Below are 15,770 nucleotides of genomic sequence, written 5' to 3'. Positions count from 1 at the left end.
TATATTTTCTCAACCCACTCAGTTTCCTGATCGATACATTCGTTGACTCTAAATTCCTATACCCTTTATCCCAGGACTGACTAGCCTGTGAATCAGCTTCTCAGCCTTCGTTATAATTAATTCTTTTACATCTCATGGGTTGATTAGTTCTGTTTGAATCTGTTACTCATTTAACTCATTGAGAGTAAGACCACTTGCCTCCAGGGTTCTCAGTCAATTAACCTGGTTCATTATTCTCAGGGAGGACCCCGTGGATTATTGGACTCACTAGAGGCAGTAGCTCCCTCGCCTCGTGTGTTTCCCCTTGCTGCCTGTCTTGTAGAGGTACTCGGTCTCCCCTTACTCTACTCTGGGTCTGGCTCCGGCTCCGGTTTAACATCCGAATTCCTCTTGTCAGTCCCATACCTCTGCACAGCATACACGAGCTCTGGCTCTCTTGTGCTTCCCCTCTCCAGCCCAACTTATCCTTCTAGCCAGGCCTCCCTCAGCCAATGGGAACCAGCTCCAGGATCCCACATGCCTACTTTACCCCACGCTGGGCACATGGGCCACCAAGTTTACCCCAGACGCCATTGGCTCATCTCTCTGCCATTCAATCAGTCTTGCATTCCCTGGTTGTGTCTGGGTCCAAAGAAGCACTCCAGATGGTAACAGGGCCTGGGGACAGTGTCCTGTTACAATGGCATTAACATTGAAACAAATCCTCTGCTTCAACTAAAGCTTGACTTTAAGGATGCTCTTGAGAGAACCATAGACATTTTTCTTTGAATTTTATGTAAATAGCAATCTAAACATTTGGCAAGACTGAGCTGAATTCCACTCTTTAGGTGCTGTACAGATACAGGGATATCTTGGTTTAATAACCGTATTTAAAATCATCCTTATGTTAGCAATAGCAATTTTATTATTTAAAACTAAACCCCTCAATGTCAATACTAATTGTTTCCTCTCCCTTTGCTTCTTCCATCTTGTCTCATTTTTCATGACCCATTACCCCCTCTGTTTCTCTAGTTAAGGCCATCCTCTGTTTTTGATTCATAAACTTTTCCTGAAAAGAGTTTGCTGTATTCTCTGTTCTCTCTTAGCTCTGAGTACCCTCCAAACCTGATCCTCAAGGTTACCTGCACAGAAGAGTGCAATGAAGGGATGGGGAAAAGAAGTGAAGAATGCAGAGACTGGCCTTTTCTAGTCACAGCTAACAGCTACAAAGGGAAACTTATATTGAAAACTGGTGACTAAATGATAGTAAAAATGTACTTAAGTCCTTACATGTATGTCTACTATAGTGTGATAAACAGGAACATGAGTATGTGTATCAGATCAACTCCTGCAAGGAGACAAAAATGTATTGAATTGTTTTGTTGTATTATAGACATAGTGACAAAATTTCTCCCAAAAGAAATACCACAGGCTTATGAGTGACTGAATGAAAGTGTTCTGGACTGTAGATGACTGCAAACTTTCTGTTTTAAAACATTTTTCAAGTTAAAATGATTGCATTTTTTATAATGTTGAGATTTTTTTAGAGATGTATTTTTTATTTTAATTTTTATGTTGTTACTATTTTTGTATTTGCAAATTAGTTTTAAATCAAAAATCATCCTTTAGGATATCTGTTGTCAAATATGTTGGTGATGATGTGAAATTAAAAATATAGGCTTGCCAAGGTCTATTTCTGAAGAAAAATTACATCTCAAAACATGCCACAAATATTAACCAATTTAAGCATCGAAGGCTTTCTGGAAGCCTTTGACAATAACCTCTAATGGGGAAATTTAAGGAAAGTAGCCATGAGGTGAAAAGTAATTCTGCAGTGGAATAGAGAGTAGATAAGAATACAATAAGGTAGGTCAGTTTTTATCATCACAAAGGTTTGAGCAGGATAGTCCAAGGGTTTATTCTAGGGTCAGTGATGTTTGGTGTATATTATTGATCTGGAATAGAAGATGAACGGTAAAGTAGTAATGCTTGCAGATGACACAGGATGATTTACTTCAGTCAAGACTAAAGAAAACATTGAGGAGCTTTAGAAGGACCTGATGAAGGCAAGGGAGAAAGCATAGTAGTAGCTAAACTACAGTTTTGACAGTGGAAAGTAATACTTTTTAAAACAAATAATTCCTACTGAATTCTAGATTATTTTTATACCAATTTAAGAACAGGGTCTAAGCATCATTTGGCAGCTAAATAAAAATCTTAGCTCATTTTCAGTTAAGCCAGCAAAGTATTGTAATTTGTCAAAAATGGGATAGCGAGATGTATTAAGTCCTACTGCAATTTATAAATTAATGGTTGTCGGGGGATCACCGCATAGGGACGCGGCCCTCTGCACTCCGATGACATTCTTCTGCCTGTCCTCACCAAAGAAAAGCTCTAGCCACCTGGTCAGACGAGTTCCTCCTAGGTCTCACCTGCCATGACTTTGATGTTTTACTAAGTTTGGGGAGGGATGATATTCACCCCGATTTGACCCTGGCTGCAGGTGTCCCCAGTGGAATTCAGCTTAAAAAAACCCAACGAAATAAAAAAAAAAAAAAAAAAGGAATGAAAACTTTTCGGCAGGCTTAGCTTCTGCCTTGCCCGCAGCCTGCTGGCACTTACGGCTCCTTCCACACAGATTTTTGCAGCTTAATCAACTAATTGAAAACCTGGCAAGTTAATAAAGCTGGCTTTATTAACTTGCCAGGACTGGGAAGGACTGGGAATTGGATGGACTGGGAATTCCCTCCACAGTGTGGTGATCTTCTTTTTGGGTAACTTGCGGCTGGGGCTGTTGGGCTCCTGTGAAGAGGTGCTGTCAGTCTCTTCCTTATGGTATACCCTCCCCAAGAATATTTCTGTTCATTTTCAATTACTCTAAAGAAAAAATATCCAAAATCAAATATAGGATTTTAGAAATGGAAACAAAACTATTAAAATTCAACCTGAGGGATTGCAAATTATTGGTACACTAGGAAACAGACAAATCAGAGTGGCCATTATAGATAGATGCAAAATTATGATTGTTATAGAGGAGGTAAATTCGGCACTTCTGTGTATTCTCTCTCATTGTACAAGAGCAAAGGAATACTTAACAAATTTAAATGCCAGGAAATTTTAAGATGGTCAAATGAAATACTTTTCTTTTTTTACACAATGGATAATTAATGGTAGTGCACATTTCACAGATGTAATCAAAGGTCAAGAGCTTAGCACTCTAGAAGTTTAGACATTTATATAGATAATGAGAACATTTGCAGTTGCATTAAATAGAATAAAAAAATTATATGGGATGGAAAACTTCATACTTTATGATTATAAACCAGTTACTAGCTACACAGAGGTTAGATTTAAAAAATTCCTTTATGAACATGTAATTAAAGAATTTGCTACTCTTTGGAGTCCATGTCTCTCTGATGTGCCTGGGTCTAGCTATTGCAAGAAATATGGTACTGTGCCAAGTGGAACTTTGGATTGTTGTAGTTACAAAATCCGAAGTTCAAAAACCTCTCTGAGATGCATAAGTGTTACACCAACTTGTACAGGACTTGTACAGGCATTCACCTTTTCCTGGGAGAATCGCTGTTCTCCCACTAAAAATCCTGATTGTACAAACATTTAGAATCTTTTTCCAGAGCAACAATGGCCACTCCAAGAGAAAAATAACCTGGGAAAAAAAAACAGAGATAAATGACTCCTGGGAGATTTTCTCTTGGGAGAGCTAACTTCTTACTTGTACATTCTGAGAGAAGCTGCAGCACTATCCTTCAGCATCCCCGCATGCCTTGCTTCCAGCCCCACCACCCTGGGTCGGGGGATACAATATGTCACTTGGGCTGGACTCTGTTGCTCCAGCCGGGCAGGGGGCCCCTTTGCAGTCCCTTCATTGTGCTGCAGGGACACACAGCCTACAAGACAATCTGGGTCAGCCAATCAGGGCTTCCCTGTGCAATGCTGTCCTCTGTCGTCAGGCAGAATGCAAGCCTGCAGAGCAGGCCAAGATGTGTGCACAGGGGCTTAGCATTCAAATGTCTCTTCAGGGATCTCTGAATTAGTATTTCTACCAGGAAAACAAACCTGAGAGAATTCTTCCAGATCATTTGAACATGTCTACACAGCCAAAGATTGTGTCCATGAATTTTAAAATCATTAGTCTGAAAACTTTGTTCAAAGTCAAGGCCATCCAGCTTCTAGGCAACTGGGGGCTGCAAACAGCATTAATTGCAAGTGACACAAGTTGCATGCCACACCCATAGATGGGTGGGCAGGCTACTGAACTTTGTTGAAATCATGTTTAGGAGAGAAGGGAAAGCTAAAAAGTGAAAACATCTCCAGCCATAAGTCACTGATCCCCTGGAGCCCCCAAATTCTGCGCTCCTCTCTCCTACTTACCCACTCCAAGGCATGCTGGGATCAGTACTCACTCCCACCTGTGGTGTTATTTCAGTGGCTTTTGTACCTAGGATGTTGACCTGCAACAGTTGTGAACCAGTTCCCAGTCCATGGCACTTTGGAACGGTTCAGTCGTTATGTGTATCCACACCCATGGGGTGCAGGTAGAATAGACTATTGAAATGTTTCAAATGCCTTTAAAAGCTTCAAAAGGCTAGCTCTACAAATGTGCATGCCCTTTAAAATGTTTCAGAAAAGGCTTCAAAATAGTACCTCTAGAAAAAGTTGCACTGGAGTCTGCCAAAAATAGTTTGTTTAAATGTCAGTTGAAGACCAGAATTTTTTTGATCAAATGGGGCATACGGACAAAGTTATGCAGGAATATCTTGTCATTTCAGGATGACTAAGGGGCTTTGAATTTAGTGCTGCTTTTCATCTTCCTTGCTCCTGTTTTTTTTATATTTTACTTTCACCAAAGACTTAAAGATGACTCTCCAAGTAAACCAGTCACCTGTTTAGCAAAGCATTCAAACATAATTTGTTTTAATTGACTTCAGTGGACTGGGGACTTGTACAAATTAATTAGGGAATTCATGATTTTTTTAAATAAATGCTGCTCTGAATTGGGACCTAAAGAAAGTCTTTGAGATTACTCTGCCATAGTTGCACAACAAAAGATCTGAAATTTTGATTTGGACAATGTAAAACTCCTGTGAAATATTGATCACGTACATGACATAAACACAAATTGAACTTGAAGCATATTCCATATCCTCAAATCCTACAAATACATTTTTCTTGCATCATCATAGGTATTGTAGAAAATTCTTTTTCTTTCCAGTTAAATATTTAGTGCATGTTTTCTTAATGTAGCAGCCTACCCAATACTGATAATTGTTGTTTAATATTTATATTGTGGAAGTGCATAAAGGCCAGAGCAATGTAGGGAACATTATTGAACTATTCACTGCACAAACATAAATGATGGCCACCTCTGCAAGGTATTTACTAGGGCTGTGTGAAGCTTTGGTCCCTAATTCAATTTGGTGGAGATTCAGCCTGATTCAGTGGCTAAATCTCTAAATCCAAACTGAATCATTGGACCCTTTAATCTCTCTGAATCGAATCGGGGAAATTCGGAAAGATTTGGTGATATGGACATAGACACAGCTTTAAATGTTTTTTCTATATACCTCTAGGTAGCAGGCAGCTTGTGAGTGCTGCGATGCTGGGGCACATGGAGTGTCCCACAAAAGCGCAGAGGGCTCCCCAGTGCACTCGACAGCAGACCTGGAAGTGGACCAGAAGCACTTCTGATCCACTTCCAGGTCCGCCAGGGAGCACGTTGGGGGGGGGGGGGGGGGGGCTGCACCCCCTGGCTCAGTGACTGGTGTCTCCTGGGTCTGTGGGGACACCCAGGGTCCCCCCATAGCCAGTTGCTGAGCTGGGAGGGCCTGCACACTCCCTGTCAGACGTGGAAGTGGACTGGAAGTACTTCTGGTCCACTTCCAGGTTCGTCACCGAGCATACAGGGCCCTCCCTCCCTCCCCCTGCTCCTGTGGGATGTTCCATCTGCCCCAGCATTGCAGCATTTGCAAGCTGCACCTAGTACCTCAAGGTATGTTGAAAAAACATTTAAAGCTGTGTCTATGTCCTAATCACTGATTCTTCAAATCAGTATTGAATCTTCAGATTTGGATTTGGCCAAATCAAATTGGGGACAGTGATCCGAATCAACGAATCGAATCACTGTCCCTGATTCAGGCCGAATCCTAATTGAAAAGGGCCCACTTCACGCACCCCTAGTATTTACAATTTTGTGTGCTCCTCTATCGTATATTTTCATTCTGTACTGTTAAATACCATTTGTTCTCTGAAAAACTTAATACAGCACTGCTTTTTATTTTGTTGCTATCTACAATATCATTCTCATCAGTACTTATAATATGCTCACTTCATTCTGTCAGACATCGTGAGAAGCAACAGCAAAGAGTAGGTGTTATACATCATCATCTGTGATTACTCCTATTTCCTTCTGCCCCTTCAAGGGCCCTTCTCGCAAGAGCCTATTACAAAAAGAAGTGGCCTCATTGTTTCATTTAGGAGCCATAGAAAATGTTTTGGGGAAAATAGGGGAACAAGCTTTTACTCCAAATATTATTCCCAATTTCAGAGAAATAATAGAAGTCTTTGCTTAGGTTCCCTAATTCTAGGATTGGACAGGTTGATGGTATTGTTTGCCTCCACCTTTCCATTGCTTCAGGCTCAGAACTGATTTTTGGCTTTTGACTTGCACATTGTCATTTACCCAGGCTGAAAGGAAGTAGCTGAGATTACGGTGGGACCGCAGAAAAGGGCTTACTCCTCCAAGTGTACAAGATTGTTGATATGAGCATACCAACATGATCTAGACTGGGGTGGGCAAAATACAGCCCACAGGCCAGATCCACCCCACAGATGGACATTCTCCAGGCCTCAGTGGGTCTCAGTCCTGCCTGGCCCAGGCACCACCTGGCCCATGGTGCATCCCGCCACCCCCTGCACATGCAGAGGGGCTGGGGCAGCTTCACAGCTGGACTGCCTTTCTAGGCAACCCAGATGGCAGTGGCTCCTTCCAGCTACTGCTGCTGGCCGTACTCATGTGGTACTGGTGGGTATCCATGCACACAGCCCCAACCCTGACCTACTGTGCGTCTGCTCTAGACTCGGCCTAGTGGAGGGGACCAGCTTTGGACCAGCCAGAACCCGCATGCGCAGCCCCACCCCTATCCTGCCCCATTTCTGCTCTGGACTCACCTGCCCGCACTGAGCAGTGGCAGCAGCCAGGCAGAAGCTGCTGCTCAGAGTGGAGGGGAAAGTGGCCCCTCCCCTTCACCTCTGCCAGGCCCTTCTTGCTGCAGCCACCCAGAGCTCACCCGGGATGCCCTGCAGCTCCTTTGCAATGCTACTGCTGCCCCGTTGGGTAGCCCAGAGGCAGTGATGATGGTGGCAGAGAGGAACTGCAGGGCAACCCAGGCATGGACTCCTGGTGGCTGTAGCAAGAAGAGCCTGGCAGGGGTGAGGGGGAGGAGCTGTTTTTCCCTGACTGTGCAGCAGCTTCTGCCCAGCCATGGGCAGGCAGTCTGGAGGAGGCACAGGGCAGGCCAGGGTTGGGTCTGCACGCAACTCATCATGTATTACTAGGGATTGGAGTGGTGGTCACATGACACAGTCACATGACAGACATCCCTCTCAGCCAATCAGCGGTGAGGAGTGGGGGTGGAATTTTGGGGCCCCACTTTGTACCAGCATTCCCCCCTCTCCTTTTTCCCCCAGTGGGCTGTATGGCTCAGCTGCAGTACCTTGAGGACTGCTGGTTCCCTCTGGGGAGCCAGCATTTTATTTTCAGTAAGATTTCTTCTTTATTTTTGCTGATTTCATGGACATTGTCCACTTTTGCAGGCAATGCCAGATTTCGTGATTTCCACAGGTCCCTACATATTACATGTTGAACATCACTGCTAGATCAGAGGCTAAGTTTGGGAGAGCAGTACTCCAGTCTTTATTTAAATGATACAGCCTATCATGCTAAGATGATACTGCTTGCCAATCAAGTACAGTGGGATATGCACTGAGCGTGCTTGCTTGCCAGTGTAGCTGAGACTTTCTGAGATGCTGTTGTCATTGTAGATCCTCTTACCCACCTTTCATCCCTCCTTTCAGGATCCTATGTCAAAATATTTGGAATTGAAAGGAAACTCAGAGAGGGTCACAGCTCCTCTCACTCTTATGGCATCCTTTGGTCCACAAGGAGACATGGGGTATGTACAGCTCAAATAAATATCCAAATGATAGGAAGCTCATACATGAGGCTTATGCTTATACCCACTTGTCACAAACCAGCTATATTCTAAAATATTCATGGAACTTCATAGCTGTTTTCTTGAGTTTGTTTAACTGATACAGCAGACATAGTCTTTATCTATAAGTAGCATCAAGCTGTATTCACCCATATCATTGTTACGTCTGCATGAATTTTGGTATTTGATATAAAGGTAATTTTGATATATCTTTATAATTTAGCCAACACTGTTTAGTGGAGAAGCGATTAACTTAAGCATTCCTTGCCTATTCACACACTGAAAATTAGCAACTGTCTTGAGTATGTTTACTTTCAGATAATGACAAATTTACATTTTAGAAGAAGAGTCCCTTAAGAACACCTGGCTATTCAGACTACTCAGGGAAGGAATTTCTCTCAGTGGGGAAATCAAGTGTGAGACAGTATCTTTGGGATATAACTAAAAGAATGTGCAAATATTCTCCTGGTCATGTTCAGATCAGGAAAGAAACTTCTATTTGTGGGACAGGAAGTTAAACACATAGTATGGGCTTCCCAAAAAGCCAATGGATGATATATGTAAATGGTCAGACAAGAAACCATACTTAAGCCTTGACAGGAGAGCACATCTTTTGTTTTAGTGTTCCTGGGAATAGGGAAACTGAGGTCCCTTAGCTAATGGGCTGAGTGGAAACTGCGTTCTTGAATTCAAGATGCAGGGCAAAAACCAGGTTATTGTTCTGGCATTTCCTTTTGTTTGTTTGTTCTTATATCTCTGTCTGTATCTAATACATGTTATTGATTTCTTATGTTTGCCCTTATTTTTTATAAGACTTTTGTTATTTCTTATAACTCACTAATTGTCAGGGTAAGTGTGATTTCAGAGTATTTGACTATAGAGGCAGGCCTTTTCTGCAGAAGGGGGTGGGGATCTATCTATTCTGACCAAGGGTGTGATTTTTCTGCTGGCAAAATCTCCTCTACTAAGAGCTGGCAAGCCCTGGATAAGGCAGGTAAGGCTGAGGTGGCCCACGCCAAAGGGTTGGCCCTTGGCTCATCTCACCTTGTTCTTAGTGGTCAAACAGCAGACGACAGACGGGTTTGTGGCTGAAGGCACCCCTAAAGGTGTTAAGAATATCCAGGAATGTGTCTCAAAGGCATACCTGGCTGTATTCAGGGTCTGGGCTTGTTACACCACCTACATACAAAAATGAAAAAAATATTTACTCTGTAAGTATCTGGGTTTTTTCTGGTTATTTAGCTTAAGGGGCTATTGATTCTGAAAACAGAGCCTGTTTGGTGATCCAAATCTCTCAGTCAAAAGGTTCTTAAGATCCAGAAGATTTTGTACACATTTGAAGACCTGAGCTTTCTGGGAATAGCCAGATAGATGTACAATATGAGTATTTTAACAGATTTTAAATGGTTATTTCTAAGAACTTGAGCAAATTGGTCAAATCTACATTTTAAGTTAAAATTTGTTCCGTTGTTCATAGATTCATAGATGCTAGGGTTGGAAGTGACCTCAACAGATCATCGAGTCCAACCCCCTGTCTAGGCAGGAAAGAGTGATGGGGTCAGATGACCCCAGCCAAATGTCTCTTAAAGACCCCCGAGGTAGGGGAGAGCACCAGCTCCCTTGGAAGCCCATTCCAAATTTTGGCCACCCTTACTGTGAAGAAGTTTTTCCTGATATCTAGCCTAAATCTTCTCTCTGTCAGTTTATGACCATTGTTCCTTGTTACCCCAAGAGGCGCCCTGGTGAACAAGATCACCTCTCAGCCTTCTCTTGCGGAGGCTGAAGAGGTCCAGGTCCCTCAGTCTCTCCTCATAGGGCTTGTCCTGTAAGCCCCTGACCATACAAGTGGCTTTCCTCTGGACCCTCTTGAGTCTATCGACATCCTTCTTGAAGTATGGCACCCAAACCTGGATGCAGTACTTCAACTGCGGTCTGACCAATGCCGCATAAAGGGGGGAAGTATCACCTTCTTTGTTCTATTTGTCATGCATCTGCTGATGCACAATGAAGTGCAGTTAGCTTTGCTGATGATTTTGTCAGAATGAGAATTCATGTTCATCTTGGAATCCACTATGACTCCAAGATCCCTTTTCACTTTTGTGCTGCTGAAAGAGTCACTTCCCAGCCAGTAGGTGTGCTGGATATTTTTGCACCCTAGGTGCAGCACTCTGCACTTGTCCTTGTTGTACTGCATCCCATTGTTTCCTGCCCACTTGTAACCTGTCCAGGTCTGTCTGCAAATGTTCCTTACCCTCTGGAGTGTGCAGTTCACCCCACAATTTAGTATCATCTGCAAACTTGGACAGAGTACACTTCACACCCACATCCAAGTCACTGATGAAGATATTAAAGAGTACAGGTCCAAGGACCGAACCCTGACAGACTCCGCTACACGCATCCTTCCAGGTCAATACCAACCCGTCTACTACCACTCTTTGGGTGTGACTGCTAAGCCAACTTGCCACTCACCGGACCATGTAAATATCTATACCACAGCCTCTTAATTTATTTATGAGAATAGGATGAGGTACTGTATCAAAGGCCTTGCTAAAATACAAGAAAACGACATCCATCTCTACTCCTGCATCTAAGCATTTTGTGACCCTGTCATAAAACAAAACCAGATTGGTTAGGCATGATATACCTGTTACAAATCCATGCTGGTTTCCCTGCTGCATTATTTGTTTCCTGCTGGACTCCCCCAGATATGATCCTTCATAATCTTTTCAAAGACCTTTCCAAGGATGGAGGTGAGACTGACTGGTCTGTAATTACTCGGATTTCCTTCTTGAAAATAGGGACCACACTGGCCCTTTTCCAGTCCTCCAAGCCCTGACTCTCAGATGAAGCTCATCCAGGCCTCCTTACTTGAACACAACCAGTCCATCCAAGTGACTCTGCACCAAGTCAGCGTCAACAGTTGGTGGTCTGGTGTTCCTCTGATACCTGTCTAAGAGCCCATTAGGAAACTTATCTTGACCCCTGTTCAAGAACACTGAGGCAAAAAACTCATTGAATAGCTCAGTCTTGTCCCCCCTGTCTGTCACTAATTGCTCCTTGTTCAGTAGGGGTCCTATGCTGCCCTGCACTTTCCTTTTACTCCTTACATACCTAAAAAAAGACTTCTTTGTTGTCTTTAATTTGTGTTGCCAGCCTCAGCTCCGTATTTGCTTTGGCCTTTCTAACCGCCTCCCTACAAGTACAGGCCAAGTAGGTATACTCCTCGGTAGCTACCCCCTGCTTCTACTGCATATATGTCTTCTTTGTTGCCCTTAGGCTCTCCTGGATTTCCCTGTTTAGACAAGGAAGTATTTTGGCTCCTTTCCCCCTTTTCCCTCATACTGGGATTGTCTCCCTCTGTGCCTGAAGGATTGCTTCCTTTAGAAACGACCACCCTTCCTGGACTCTCATCTCGCCAATACTCCTATCCTGCAGTGCATCATTGACTACACTCCTGAGCACACTGAAGTTAGCCTTCCTAAAGTCAAGCACTTCCACCCTACTAGTTATCTTATCCACCCTGCTCTGGATGGTAAATTTGATTGATTGGTGATCACTGTCCCCAAAGTGACCACAAATCTGCAGCTCCCCTACCAGGTCCTCCCCTGTACCGAACACCAAGTCCAGTAAGGCATTTCCCCTGTGTGGGATAATATACCTCCTGTGTTAGGTGAAGGTCCTGCACACAGGTTAAGAACCTACGTGAACAATTGGATTTGGCTGACTGCTTCTCCCAGCAGATGTCAGGTTAATTTAGGTCCCCCATGACAACCACGTCCCTAGACTGTACAGCCTCTGCGAGCTGCCTCAAGAATTCCAAGTCTAGCTTTTCCTCTTGGCTTTTCCTCTGTAGCAGACCCCCGCTGCCAAGTCCCTTTCCCTTTGACCTCCATGTATCCTAACCCACAAAGCCTCAACTTTCTCCTCCTCTGATCCCATTTTGATTAGGGTGGATGTATAATGCTCCTTTACATAGAGAGCAACCCTACCCCCTTTCCTCCCTACTCTGTCCCTTCTGTACAACCTGGAGCCCTCAATGTGTACCACCCAGTCTTGGTTAGGGTCCCACCAGGTTTCCTTTAGCCCCACCAAATTGAAGTTATTACCTGCAAGCAGAAGTGCGAATGGTGCCTTTGGTGCCCCGCCGTTCTGTTTTCCTAGTTTAAAAGAGATCCATAAACTGAGTTTAGGAAATGTCCTGTTTTATAGATGATAACATCACTAAAAATTTAACATTAAAAAAATCTTTTCATGTTCTTTTTGGTGTTAGTGTCATCAGTTTTTCTAGTAGAAACACATAACTGTAACATGGGTTTATTTGCTTTAAGTATCCACTCAGAAGTAACAAGGTGAACTTCTGGGTCACATACAGATCCTAGATTGAATAGGATAGGGCCAAACTTATAGTCTGAGTGGTTAATAAACATTGCCAATCAAAATTATACATGAAGTTCATGGTGTAGTTTTGGTTTTAAGCATATTATAATTAATGAATTATGTGATTTTATTATGTTATGTATTGCAATATCTACACAGTCTACACATCAGATATCTGCACATTACTGCACAGTCATGCTCATGCCTTTCAGAAGTTCTTGTTAAACAGAGTCTGAATTAACTCTTAAACCTTGACTAGTGTAGATTCATTAATTGCATTGGACCAATGGTATCACTCAGACTAAGAAATTCTAGGCAATGGTTAGCCAGGTGTGTTTACCTATGAGATATAAGGAAAAATAAAGATTCCCTTTTCTTTTCATAAACAAATCACACTCAGAGTGATAAACACATTTAACTGATGCCCCTAAGGATCACTAAGGAAATAATGTGGACTAGTTTATAGAGGTTCAGCAAACTTCCTAATAATCTTTTCCATGCATTTCCTACTAAGGTTAGATCCACAAACACTAACAGTGGGAACAGATTTTAAGACAGGATTCAAATGCCTTGCTGCTATGATTTGTGACCCCAGAGAAAAAGTAGAAGATAACTTGGAAAGAGATCTGTGGCTCGTACATCCTTATGCTTCTTTTCTTCTGTCAAGACACTGATTTTTAAGATCTCATTAAAGTCCATTTTGGTTGTCAGAACAGTCCTTAGGCTTGTGAACAGTTAATTGGGAAGAGGGTTCAATTGGTTAACTGGCCAGTGATCAATTGAAACACAAGCAGTGTGTATGTCTTAGGCCCCTAGCACATGTTCATTTAAAGGTGTCGTGGTATGGGGCATGGCAGGATGCTGATTTGGGGATCAGGGATTAGATCCCAGTCAACTCCTTTCTACTTGCTAATGCAGAGGGAGCTGGGGATCATGACTGAGAGGGAAGAAAAGAGAGCTAGCCTTTTTCCCCCATGTTTTCCCTAACCAACACCAATTAGCAATAAATCAAAATTTCCTCCAGGGTGTTATAAGATTCTTCAAATTGTGGATAGGGCCAAGTTATAGGTGGTAAGGTAATTATTTAAAGATTAATCAAATATAGACACTGAGGCTTTAGGCAACATGTGAGATTGACTCATACAGCAGTATTTGCACAGTTTTGATTAAAACAGTAGCATGCTTAATGTCCATGATATGAACACATTCAAGAAATCCATTATGTGAAGCTGTGATAACTTGATCTTTGGCTCTTGAGGTCTGATCTTTAACCTCCACGTGGAGCTCATTAAAATGAACATGGTAGATAAATGCAACTTTATAAGAAGAAGGAAAGAATCCCTGGAGAAAATAACTTAAAGACTTCTTTTCAAATAAAGTTTCTATCTCCTTTGTAAATTTAACTGTAAAAGATTATGACCATGTATTGTTTTGATAATATCTTACCCTGTGCCTTATCTTAGAACAATTATAGACATTTTTAAATACTTTGTAGCAGAAATCTGGGATAAGAAACAATTTTCTTCACATGCATGGAACTAACCTAAAGTTAGACTTCTAGGTGAGGCTATTTTATGAATTTACTGGTACCAAATCACCCCATTCTCATCTTGTATGGTGCTCCACTAAACAAGATAACTCCTGAACAAGCAGCAATTCCAAAGACAATATAGTTTGGGCTAGAAATCTGTAGGAGGTACTTACTAAAGAAGAGCTAACAGATTATTTGAAAACAGAACACAGTGACAGTTTTAAATCTCACTCCAGTTTTAGAATATGAACAACCTGCCAGCATATCATTCTCTAATGATAATCTAAGTGTACATTATTCTAAAAAAGTAAATCTACTGTATCTTCCTCAATCATTGTATATAACTAAAATTCTATGTAGCATGTAATCAAAGTGCAGAGGAGATCGTGTCTGGGGGCAGGAGGGAGGGGTGGGAGAAGGGTCCCAGGGAACAGCTGAGTGGAGACTGCAGTACAGGTTGGGAGCATGAGGGAGACCCCCAGCAGTAGGCTCTGGCTCTGCCCTTGACCTGGGCCCAGGGCTACCACTGCCACTGCTGCCTGGCTGGGGCCAGAGCTGGAGCTGGAGCTACTGCATAGGATAAGCAGTGGTAGAAGAGGGGGCAAGTGGCCAAGGAGTGACAGGCACTGGAGGAGTAGATTGCAGGGGGAAAGTAGACAAGGGAGGCACTACTGGGAGGTGGGGGCAGGTTGCAGGAAAATGTAGGCACAGGGTGGGAGCAAGTGGCATGGGCAGGAAGGGGCAGAGGGCAGGCTGCCTGCCCCCCACTGCTGATTTCCCCACTGCAGCAGTTGGGATGTACAGATATAAGATGGACCCTCTAATAAGTAGATTCTATACATGAAAAATTATAACAAACATAGTTTTTCATGAATATAATCTAATTATTGAGGTTTTGTCTTAAACTTGAAGTCATCTTGATTCTGGGTAAATATGGTATGTTAATAACATATAATACAAACCAGGCAAAAATAATAACTATCTGTTAAAGTTATTGAGTTAGAAACACAAAATAAGAGTTCTATTTAAATTATCTTTTTTTTAAAGTATACACATCCATCACTATGATATTTGAGCATCTTAAAACTATTTAACTGCCTCGGATGAAGTAAGCTGCAGCCTATGGAAGCTTATGCCTCTCTGAACAAGTTAGCCCATAAGGTGGCGCCCTGCTTTGCCTTCTGCCAGACTTCGGACTAACATAGTGTTACCAAGTTGCAATTTCCCTTCTGCAGTAGGCTAAGAACGCCTTGGTGACCTGGGCTAGTCTGAGTCTTAATAAGGTGGCCTGGGTTGTTCCCTCCTCAAGGTGAGGCTGTTCCTATTTTCACTCAGTCTCGCCTGCCATCACAAATGACTCATGCCCCGGCAGCTGGGGGGGCACAGTGGTGGCAGAAGTGTGGTGGTGGTAAAGTGGGAGCTCCCACAGACACTGCTGGTGCTGTCAGCAGCAAGAGGAGGAGGTGATAAGCGCCGACCAAGGGTCAGCGACTACTCACCACTGCCACCACCAGCAGGTGGCAGCAGCAGCCAGCGCGGATTGTGGACTGCCCGCAGACACCGCCAGCAGTGTCAGCAGCGGGGTGGCGAGCGGTGACCACCCACTATGTATCACCCCTGCCTGCCATGACTTTGATTGAAAAATTATAAGA

At 43.0% G+C, this 15,770-nt stretch overlaps 1 protein-coding gene across 14 annotated transcripts in view; it reads left to right on the top strand.

Annotated features, from left to right (window-relative positions):
• EFCAB11 (EF-hand calcium binding domain 11) overlaps positions 1-15,770 on the top strand; it is a 150,457-nt gene that overhangs the window by 49,955 nt on the left and 84,732 nt on the right. For 3 of the 14 annotated variants that reach the window (XM_059723172.1, XM_059723165.1, XM_059723166.1), the window contains one exon: positions 1,086-3,380. The exons of 8 other annotated variants lie outside the window; for them this stretch is intronic. In XM_059723172.1, the coding sequence (XP_059579155.1) occupies positions 1,086-1,239 (154 nt within the window). In that variant the 3' untranslated portion in view covers positions 1,240-3,380. Of the gene's footprint in view, positions 1-1,085; positions 3,381-8,073; positions 8,172-15,770 lie in introns of those variants that run through there. 3 more of the 14 variants (XR_009460245.1, XR_002088459.2, XR_009460244.1) reach the window with 2 other exon arrangements.

Source organism: Alligator mississippiensis, chromosome 2, assembly GCF_030867095.1.
Source record: "Alligator mississippiensis isolate rAllMis1 chromosome 2, rAllMis1, whole genome shotgun sequence".
NCBI classification, from domain to species: Eukaryota; Metazoa; Chordata; order Crocodylia; family Alligatoridae; genus Alligator; species Alligator mississippiensis.
Note: the sequence above shows the minus strand (reverse complement) of the source record. Positions and strands in the feature narration are given on the sequence as shown.